This window comes from Meles meles, chromosome 10 (genome assembly GCF_922984935.1).
Source record: "Meles meles chromosome 10, mMelMel3.1 paternal haplotype, whole genome shotgun sequence".
In the NCBI taxonomy this organism is placed as follows: domain Eukaryota; kingdom Metazoa; phylum Chordata; class Mammalia; order Carnivora; family Mustelidae; genus Meles; species Meles meles.
In genome coordinates, this window is record NC_060075.1 from 70,334,372 (window position 1) to 70,345,521 (window position 11,150).

General features: G+C 41.8%; 1 protein-coding gene across 11 annotated transcripts in view; it reads right to left on the bottom strand.

The window, feature by feature from the left end:
- PPP1R9A (protein phosphatase 1 regulatory subunit 9A) overlaps positions 1 to 10,666 on the bottom strand; it is a 310,193-nt gene extending 299,527 nt beyond the window's left edge. For 9 of the 11 annotated variants that reach the window (XM_046020347.1, XM_046020346.1, XM_046020342.1 and 6 more), the window contains exons 1-3: positions 10,144 to 10,421; positions 9,686 to 9,892; positions 6,787 to 8,411 (exon numbers count right to left, since the gene is read on the bottom strand). In XM_046020347.1, the coding sequence (XP_045876303.1) occupies positions 6,787 to 8,181 (1,395 nt within the window). In that variant the 5' untranslated portion in view covers positions 8,182 to 8,411; positions 9,686 to 9,892; positions 10,144 to 10,421. Of the gene's footprint in view, positions 1 to 6,786; positions 8,412 to 9,685; positions 9,893 to 10,143; positions 10,422 to 10,585 lie in introns of those variants that run through there. The other 2 variants (XM_046020338.1, XM_046020337.1) reach the window with 2 other exon arrangements.
- Between the last annotated feature and the right edge of the window lie 484 nt (positions 10,667 to 11,150).

Genomic DNA, 11,150 nt, shown 5'->3' on the forward strand with positions numbered 1-11,150 from the left:
AAAACAAATGAAAATAAGTGCATTCACAATGCTATACAACTACACACACACACACACACACACACACACACACAGCATTTCCCTCCTTCCAACTTCCCTTTCACCTTGCAAAATAATAAACTCCCCAAAAGTGGAATTATTAAGGCAGAAACTGAATGATCATCTGTCAGCAATGAGCTACTGAAGAGCTAACGGGGTGAGGGGGAAATTACACTAGACTACCGCGAAGGGTTTTTCATCTGTAAGTTCCTATGTCACAAACCACAATGAAGAAATGAGACCCGGGGAAAAAATTTTAAGTGACCAGGAAGAAAAAATACGAATCATCTCTTCCCATTCAAAATGGGAACTGTGGAATATAATGAAGCAAAAGAACAAAAGTGAAATAGATCCAAAAAGGAAGAGCACAGAATAGTAAGAAAAGAATATTAAATAGAAAAGCAAAGAAATTAAATAATAGCTCAAAAGCCAAGAAATGATATGCAGAGTTTAACACAGCCATGCTTGTTTTGTTTATACAGAAATTATCCCATAGCTAACTGTATCTCTCTAGAAAAATTCCGAAACCTTTTTTGTCCTTGAGTGGTGAAGAAGTAAGATGTTGCAAAAAAAAAAAAAAAAAAATCTAATGCAGATGAGACTTAAATCAGATTACTACTGTTGGGCATGTAACTGCGTTAATAAGGTAAACAAGGCATGGATAACATAGAAAGTTATTTTCCCCTAAATACAGCCTCTTCCCTTTAAAATCCATTAATGGCAACAACCTGTGTACCTTGTGAGGAACTTTAGAGGGGAAGATAAAAATTATGGCTGATACAAAAAACAAAAAACTAAATCTTTCTACTACAAATAAATGCCAGCAAACATCTGTAATAGTTTGTTGTAGAAAAGAACCCCTTTTTGCAGACTAAATGACCAGCGTTTAGTAAAATAGAAAAGAGGTATTAGTCTACACATTCAATATTAGAAAAGGGGTACATTAAAATATTTGTACATTAAATGTGTATAGTATATTAAAATATTTGACATATTTACCTGGTTATAAATCAAGACATCAGAATGTTAACGAAGTCCAATTTAAATGTTATGAGATCAAAGTTATCCGAAGAAATAAGACAACTAAATAAGACAACTAAATAAGACAACAATATTATACTCTCTCTGGTTTATTAATTTAGGCTTCCAAAAAATGAAAGAAATGGAGTTTCTGAGTCTATCAAGAACTGCTTCCTCCTGCTTTTTTTATAATTAAAAACATTTTCTTAAAAAGCTCACATTAATAGTTTGCAAACTGCTATTTAATTTTTACTCTAGATTTAATAAGTTCATCAGATATATCTCAAATCATTGAGAGTAATGTTTTTTTTAGCATATTTTCCACAACTTATATTAAGAAATATGTCGGGCACCTGGCTGGCTCAGTCAGTTAAGCATCTGCCTTCAGGTTATGATCTCAGGGTCCTGGGATAGAGTCCCATGTCAGGCACCCTGCTCAGTGGGGGTTCTGATTCTCCCTCTCCTTCTATCCCTCCCCCTGCTTGTTTTTCTCTCTCTCAAATAAATAAAATCTTCCAAAAAGGAAAAAAAAAAACAAAACTTCACACTCTTGTATAAAACTCTTGTGTGGTCTAACACAGGAGTCTATGATGTGACATTTTAATGACCCAAAATTTTTATGAATTTAGAGATCATAATCCATTCTTGTATCCACAACGATCATGCACCTTACAACTTTACACCTCTGTCAGCTTCAAAGAACACAATTCCACAAAACCAGCTATAGCAGACCAATCTGGAAAGCAAACATGTTAAAGGATTCCCCAACATTTTGTGACCAGCTCTTGTCAGAAGTCAGAAAACTAGTACACAATCATATTCCAAAGAGCAATCTGTTGATCAGCAGCCTCAGCACACACTTGAGATCTTTTTAGGAATCCACAATCTCACCTGAGACCTACTGTTTGTGAATTTGCTATATTATTCAACAATATTAAATTCTGTTATATAGGTCAAGAAAACAAATGGGATGGATGACACTCATAAGTGATGGTCACTAATGGTAAGTAAGCTAATAACTTAGGAGGTAAAGACAACACTCAGAGGCTCAATTAGGTACAAACAATAAGACCTTATAAGCTTCTAAAATGAAGGTAAAATTTTAAAGATGTGTAAAAATAGGTAAGTTAGTAAGCTGAAAGACATTCCAAAATAGAAAATACGATGGAACAAACAAGAAGTTCACTTGCAGAAAGAAAAGGGATAGAAAGACCAAGTCATCCTCATGCCATTTCTGGGCTGCCAGATACGCCATCTCCATACCAGCCACCCACCGAGGCCACCCAGCCTGGTCTTATTTCAGACCCACAGGTGCTTGACCCAAGAAACACAAATAAAACCCAGGGAAACTGGCAAAGCTACAGCTGTCTGTAAGTGTACTTGTACCATCTCTCTTCTGTAGAGCTGATATCATGATATCATGAGCTGAGGGGATTATTAGTATGTGGAGCCCTTGCTCAAAAATCAACTCTGGTCCTCATAACCGCACCCTTAGTGGGAAGGGTGATGTGAAAGTATATAAATATATACTTTATATATTTATATATAAATATATAACTTTATATATATTTATATGCATATAAATATATATAAACTTTATATATATTTATAAATATAAATACTGTGTACCTAGGCCTAGGTCCTGTGGTCCTTCCAAACTTTGCTCCTTACCTGTGTAAACTTTCCCTATGACTTTCCTCTTGCTTCTGGCCATGTGTTTCAAACTGATTTGATAAATACTGTGATTCAAACATTTAATCTGGTTGCTGAGCCTGTCTATCGTATAGCCCATGGGAAAGCTGGTGATGTGCTTGGAGGCCAATATTTGCATCAAGGTGATTTCCCCCACCAAATACCTGCTGAATCAGAAATCCGCATTTTAAAAGATCCCCAGGGGTTTCATAAGCATATTAAAGTTTAAGAGCACTGAGCAAGACTATCTGAAGAAACAGAATGACTGAAATCTGAATCTCAGAACTATACTCTGAACACCTCCCAAATGAAAGGTCTTGTATATGTCCTGTGTATCAACTCAGAGCCCCCCAAAAGAAAGAGAATGCTAAGGGACCCCCTTTCAACAAGTCTCATGTAAGATTTAGAGAAGCACTGCTGTCCTTGGTGATTCTCCTTTGAACCCCAGCTCTGCAAAGCTCCATACAGTTGGAGAGAACACTCAGAAAGATAGAGCACAACATACCTTAACATTAACCCTGCAATCTCCTTCTTGCTAAGGGAATTAGGAAAATACCCTTTTTCATCGATGCTAAGTTTCAAGAACACCTATCCAAAGGACATAAGACTCCCAGAGAGAAAGCGTTATGACTGCCTTAAAAGGGTTGCAGTGACCTTAGAAAGAGCATCCAGGAACAGTTCAGGAGAATAGCCCGAGAACCATCCTTGAGGGGCTATCCACTCCCCACCTCCTGGCATTTGCTGATCTGATCGGCTCCAGTCACTTTATGTATTTATTACATTTTATTGTATATTACACTGTTCCCCACACATAGCAAGGTCTCAGTAAATATTCCAAATTAATAGAAAACAATAATGAAAAATGTCACCACTTTTCTCTTGGGTTCATTTAAAGCAAAGCTAATTAATTCAATCTCTTGGTTTTGAGAAATTCCTGAGAATGAAGGCATAATTCCACAGCTCAAATTAGCATGGTTCATAACACTCTCATTCCATATTTCAAACTTGGATTTTATATTTTCCATTATTAATCAATCCCACTGTAATTTTCCACAACACTGTGAAACACATCAACCTATCCATTAAGAAACAATCCATTTCTAAATGTCACCGATTATGTATAAGTAATACGCTACACAGGAAAGATCAGCTATCATTTTGATGCTTTCCTAGATCCAGATTTAAGACGTCTCAGGAAAGTATCTATTTAAAAAAATCTGTAGAAGAACTAAAATAAAAACTGATGAAATGATCACACACATAAAGATCGATCATACACAAGATGTAAAACAAAAGCCTAAAAGTGTTGAGAATATTTACTCCGGTGAAGAGTAAATGAGAATATCAGGAAAAGAATGTAAAAGTTCTAAAGATCATTTCTGTAAAGAGTATGTCACCTTTGGTTGCTGAAAGAGGCAGTATGTTTAAATTTCAAAAGAAAAGGTTTAGGTTGGAAATCATAATCTCCCATTCTGTAAGTGAAACTTTATAAAAGGAATAATGAAACATCCATAGGGAATGGCTCAGTGTATTTCCTTCCAAATGGTTTATCAAATCCTGTTGAATCCATGCATTTAGCACAGCCAAGGACAGTTACAGTCCTGGTAGGACATGGGACATTTCAGCACAGGTTTTCAGACTGTGTTATATGGGTTTTAAATACCAAGTATTGAAGAACTGATTCTACCAGCTAGCATAGGAAAGAGGCAACATTGTAGATTTGTGTGTCTTCTACCTCTAACAGCATGAGCACAGACACATGAAAAGCCTTCAATAAACACTTGTTGAACATCATTGTTACCACCCTCTGAGGCAAAAATCTTAATTGGAGAATAATCTAAACCCAGTACCAGTAGAAAAGTGACTCTCAATATTTCCAAGTGAATCCACTTACATGTTAAATAGTGAGAACAACAAGAAAGAGTAATTGTCTTATTCATTACAAAGGGCTAAGAATGAATCTTCTGTTTGCAAACTTAATCCACTCCAACTAGTACTGTTAACTGCCCACTAAAACCTAGTGCATTATCTTTGTTTCACAAACCGTATTCTTGATAAAATGTGTTACAACTTAAATGCATGCAATCTATTTCATTCCTTGTTAATATAAAATACATAATTTCTTTATTACATGAAAATTAAAAGGCAAAACGCCTTTTGTTATAAGCAACAGTAGGAAAAAATTACTTGAATTTCAGAATATCATATCCCAACCCTGGTTTGTTCACCTATGAACAGCCATATTTCAATAAGAAATCCTTTAAAAATGCATTAAACCCATCACCAGGCATTACGTTTTGTGCTGCTCAGGATGCAAATACAAGGCTGGTGCCCCATTTGGTCGAGTGGGTAGTGTTCTAGTTGATAAATTTTCGTAAGCTGCTATCCCCCATTAGGGAGTTAGTCACTGGTTTTAACAAACTCCTTGAAGAGTTCATTTCAGTTATTCCTGCCTTGCTCAGTGTGAAACAATTTAATCTTATTGCTTTCTTCCTAAGGGGTAGAAAGATGATGCTCAAAGGAGAGCACTTGGAAGGGAACATGCACGGCGAAATTTAGGAATTCACTGGATAAGCCTGATGGAAAGACACCTCTAAAGAGAAAGCCTAAGACTTGGGGGGTGGAGGTCAGAGGTTTAGGGGCGAGGCTCACAAAGGAAAGTGGGAAAACACAGCAAAGTAACTTAGCTTACTCAGAAACCACACTCACATCTCTAGTTATTTTAAACACAGTGTAACTCGGCATGGCCCATTCTGACCCAGAAATTTTGTCTTACCCTAATGAAATGAACTGCCTACTAACATCTATAAATAATTTCATAGATTATTTATTTCAAATTAGTATTTCATAATTAGAGCAAAGTCAAATTTCTCTTTGCTTTGTAAATTCCCTCTCTTACAGCCTTATATGGAAGTTTCAAAAGATGGAAATGACAATAGACAGTGGATTTCAGATTCCTTTAAAAGACACTACATCAAATTCCAAATCTATTGTATATACACGCAGGACAAGCTGGGAGTCCCTAGAAAGTAGTTTCAAACTACACATTTCTACCACCACAACCCTTCAGATTCCCCTAGGAGGGCATGCCAGAATCTTAGGACGGAGGCTGATGGGCAAGTACACTTTGAAAAAGCATTCCAGGAGACTGTGATACTCAACCCACCACCTCCTGCCCCTCCCGCCATTATCGGCTAATAATGCTTCACCCCCCGCTACTGATTACGTTGTGCTATTTCTTCTACACCAAATGTTAAGTGAAGTCATCAGAATAGAGCATCTGAATTCAACTGGCATTTATCCAGCTTTTAAGAGGTAAAAACATATACATGAATGACAAATCAATTCAATTTCCTTTCATAAAATTTCATTTCAGGGCTACATCACAAATTCTGAACTCAAAGCTAATCACAGTCATAGCTTTCCAATTAAAGTACTTAAGTCCGCTAATATATTTCCATGAATCAAACTTTCGCTACTAAGTAGCAGTACAAAAAAAATAGTAAGTTTCAACATTCCTCACAATCCACTTACACTTGAGGAAGAGATAACTCAGATTTTTTTTAAGCAAGTAAATAAAGACTATTATTTCAAGGTCAACCATGACTCTCTAATTGTACATTATGCCTCATATCCTAGAGGGTCCAGATTCAGAAAATGTTTTTACATATGGGTACTTTTAGTAGAACTAGTTAAAGAGGTAATTCTATTCTCAAACTAACAGTCCTGGTTTTCTGGGTTCATATTATTCATACTCCAGTCCACTGGAATCTATCTCACAATCCTCAAACTTCTTCAACTTTACTATTAGTCAATACTGGTTTAAACAATCCTGAAGTATATTAGGAAATATGTGGACATCTCCAAACTTTTAAATCACTTGACAACATGTGTATATCAACAACCGTGACTTCCTTATAGTTGTCAAATCTATTCTACATACATTTAGGCCCAAATACAAAAAAAAAGAAAAGAGAAAAAAAAAAAGCAACTTAGAAAAGAAATTTCAAAAACAAACTGAGAAAACATACTTACCTTAATTGGAGCACTACTAAACTTAATTTTCCTATTTGCTGGGATGTCGTCTTCTTCTGGCAATCCAACAATTTCCGAGTATTCCATATCAGGTTGATAGTAATTGTTTTCATCACTCTCTTCCTGCTCATCCTGCTCAGTGCCCGTCTCTCCCCAGTCTGAATTATACCTGGATCTGACCCTGTATACATTATAGTCACTGTGCATGTAAACATGGGAACTCTCAAAATGAACCGAATCTTCAGGTACTTCCTTTCCACACCTGGATCCAGAAGCATCAGCAGAGGTAAAATCACCACCTGCCAGGTCTTTCTTCTGATGCATTGCTGCTTCCCTCCCAACTAAATTAGCTTCGGCGTCTTCTAAAGGTTCATTTTGTGGTGAAGGGATTTCAGACTCTGGCATTGCCTTAGTGTCAGCACAAGGTTCTTCACGAATGTCTCTGTCAATCCCGACAGGAGTCTCTTGGATGGATGTGGACTCCTCGGCTTCCTCGCTCTGCTGTGTCTCCTCACTGGGTATGGAGGCTAGAGAGGTACTTTTCAAAGCCACTTCTGGTCCCGGAGTTGTATGACCCTTCTGAGAATCCTCTGCATCATCACCGTGTTTGCTTGGAGGAGACCAAGAATTAGAATCCTTAAGGTGACCAAAGGTGTCAAGATTTGTAACAGTAACAGATGGTAGATTCAGGGGATAATGCCCAGTCACTGAGTATTCGTTGTTCTCAGCCTTCTCAGGAACAATGGCACTGGGGGAATCGGTATTCTCAAACACTGCACTCAGTTGACTCACAGTTGGGGAGACAGCCTCTGTCCGGGAGCTAAGGCTGTCCAAGGAATCGGTACTGCCTCTGTTGGACTTCGAGCCACCCCACTCATCCTGAGGCTCGCTCCCTCCAGCTTTCTCTTTCTTTGGGGAATAGCGGTTGTTCAGTCCTGACTCATGCACACTTCTCTCAAACATCTTCCGAGTTTCTGTGAACTTAGAATATGAAGGGCCATCGTACATCGTGTCAAATCTACTGATTCGTTCTGAAACAGAGGACTCCAACTTAACAACCGAGCCATCTGTTTTTTCCAGAAATTCTTTGGGCCTCATTCTTCTCTGTGGAGATGAAGGTCCACCTTTCCCCCTTGTTTTGGCAATGACTGCAGCATTTTCATTGGGTTCCATGCCCATCTGCATAAATAGATTTTTAATTCTGTTGACGTTGGAGCCATATTTCCTCCCCCTGCTCTGCTGGGAGCCCTCACCTTCTTTTGTTTTTTGCTCCCCATCTGACTTGGGTTTGTCAAAGGTACTTTTCAGTGCCTGGAACTCAGTTCTATAAGCATTCCTGTGAGGAGAGGCACTTCTGAGATTGGTTCGTTCACCTGAAGACTCGGTTTTCAACATTTTTACTTCAGGGGTGAAAACCAATGTTCATAATGATCAGGAAAAAAAAAAAAAAAAAAAAAAAAAACAAAAACAAAACACCTCTCTTCTCTAATCACCAGTATTTGGTCAAGAAAAAGTACCTCTCAAATGCCATACTGTATCAGTGATCCTCCCAACAGGTGTATTAGGAAATTATTCAGTCAGGGGTTACACAAAATGGCTTTTTCAAAGCAAGGCTAGAGGTTCATCTGTAACAGAAAAGAATGAATTTCTAAATTCATTTACTTATTTGAATTTAAGTTCAGTCAACTAACAATACACTTTTCAACAAGGCTTAGCCATATGTCAAACAGGAAAAAAAAATCACTTATTGATAGGGGAATTTAAAAGCCAAGAATTTAAAAGTTATCCCTCTGATTGGTCTTAAGATAACAAAAATGTTTCAAACACAATTTGGAGATCCCTACAGAAATCATACACTAAGACACATACAAGTTACACATGAGTACAAGTACACTACTTTAGCCTAAGTTTCTGTTGCTTTTGTGAATGACCTTCAAAGAAACCAGCAGTTCACAGATCTTTAAGATATCACCAAACCGTTCTGAAAAATGAATTTCATTTGGGGTGCTCCCCATCAGGTAGAATTTATTCTTTCTGTATAAGCACAATTCAGAGTTTGGAATCTATGTTTCCAAAGTACAAAATATGCTTACAGAGGTTTAGTTCACTCTCTTTGGTCCAATATTCTCATTTACAGCATCCCCCGAGCAACATTAGTACATTTTCAGACCAAAACAAGCAGAAGAAAGTTCTTAAATGAAAATAAGTTTCACTCTAAGTGCACTCACATCTAATATTTGGAAGTTTCCTAAGAGTGGATACTATTAATTATAGAGTGAGATGTAGAGTATCACGGGAATAAATGCAGAACGTGACGATCAGAAAGCAAATATAACATGAGCCCTCTTTTCATAGTCCTGATTTGTTTACTCCTCTAACTTACTACAAGCTCAGAATGCAACGCAATGCATGCTTGCTGGTCTCCACTAGCCCACAGCTGGATTTTATATCAATATGTCAGTAATCAAATATTTCAAGATCTGCTGAGGCGCAAACAATGTAGCTCTAAAGATTTTTCATTTTGTTTTTGCTTTGTTTTGTCTTTTAATATTAGGCCGAGCCATATCACCCTCACGCACAATCAGCTGAGGAAGCACACACTTTCACTTAAACCGCCTCCAAACTCGGCTTCTGGCCCAGCACGCATGCATGGCCCATGCAGACAAACAAGAAAGGCTTGAGAGTGTGGTGCCTGTTTTTTTGTAAAGCATCGACAATCTCCTTGTACCCTGACATTTGTTTAAGCCCTGCAAACCCTCCCCTCCCCCCCGCCCCCCCGCACGTACACCCCACTCCCTCCCCGGCCAATTCGAACCCGAGGGGGCGGGGGCGGGGGAGATGGGGCCGCCGGGGGACTCAAAACCTGCCCTCACAAAAGACAAACATAAATAACACCAACTTGAGAGGCAGCCGGTTCCCAAGCCTGGTTCGGGACGCAATCCCTCGGCCCCGGGGCAGGGCCGGGAGAGCAGGTGACGCCAAGCGCTATGGTAGGAGGTCGCAGTCTAGCTTTGTGCCAAAAAGCACCTGAAGTCCTAACACATTGGCTGCGGCTCCCGGCGGCTGCCAGGCGGATCCCAGTGTGGCACGGGGAAAGCCGAGCTCCCTAGCCACATTAAAAAAAGAAAAAGAAAAAAAAATTACAGGGTAATGATAATAAATCCCTTTGTTTTTCCTCCCAATGTGCCAGGAAACAATAGATCCCACTGATAATGCCTCCGATCCTCAACCTATCGCTCCCCAACCACAACCCACCCCCACCCCCAGCCTGCAACTCAGCCTTTGTACATCCCGATTTTTTTCCTCTTCATCTCCACCCTCCCCAACTCCTCGCCCCGCGCACAGCCTCCCCCTTACCGAGCGGGAGCCGCCGCCGGCGGGGAGGGTCGGGCGGCCGCGGCTCCCACCCCCCTCCTTAGAGGCGCCCCCCGCCCCACGGTGGCCGCGGCTCTATCCGCGCGGGCCGGCTCGGCGCCCCTCCACCCGCCGCTCACGGCGCAGCGCGGAGGGCGGCTGCGGCGGCCGCTTCCACTCGCGCCGCGGCCCCCACACGCGCCCAGCCCGCGGCGGGCGGCCCCGGGAGGCGCGCTGCGCTCCCCAACGCCATTGCGGGCGGGCGGCGGCCCGGGCCGCGACACGCTCGCACACTCGGGCCGGCCTGGGGCGGGGGTCCCGGTGCGGAAGGGGCTTGGCCCACGTGCGGTCACCCGCGCCGGGCCGTTTGGGCCGCCCGGGAGCCCAGGTGTAGTGCGGGAGAGGCCGCGGGGGTGAGGAAGGCCCAGGGTAACAGGTGCCTCACCTCGGCTGATGGGATTAACTCTAGGGCCGCAGAGAGAGGGAGCCCGGCAGCAAAATCCCAGGAGAGGGAGAGAGAGAGAGGGAGCCTCTGGCGGCCAACCGAGGGCGAAAAGCACCGGCCCGAGGAGAGGCCGCCCCACCCCCTCGGCCGCGGGCTAGGGGCCTCCCGGGCCTGGGGCAAGGCCTGCTCTCCTGGGGCCTCTGGGCCTGGCCGAGAGGGGTTGGTTCGGCGGAAACTGGGCTATCGCTCGGCCCGCTGCTGGGCCCCCACAAAGTCTGCAGTTAACTTGATGACCCCAGGGCATCTAAAACCCCAGGCCCCCGTCCAGGCCCGGAAGGCCAACACCTAGGCCACAGTGCCCCGCCTAACACCCACCTTGACCTCAAGTCTCCACTGTTAAAAAAGAAAAGGATGAGGAGGTCTCCTGACGTTCGCGTCAGGATAGAGTTTTTCAGACCCCCAACCTCCCCCTTTTGCCGCTGCTCCCCCTTCTCTCCCCCTCCCCCCAAAGACCGGAAGTGTTCAGCCTGGGGGCAAAATACGAAACTGATCCTGAGGATGTGTG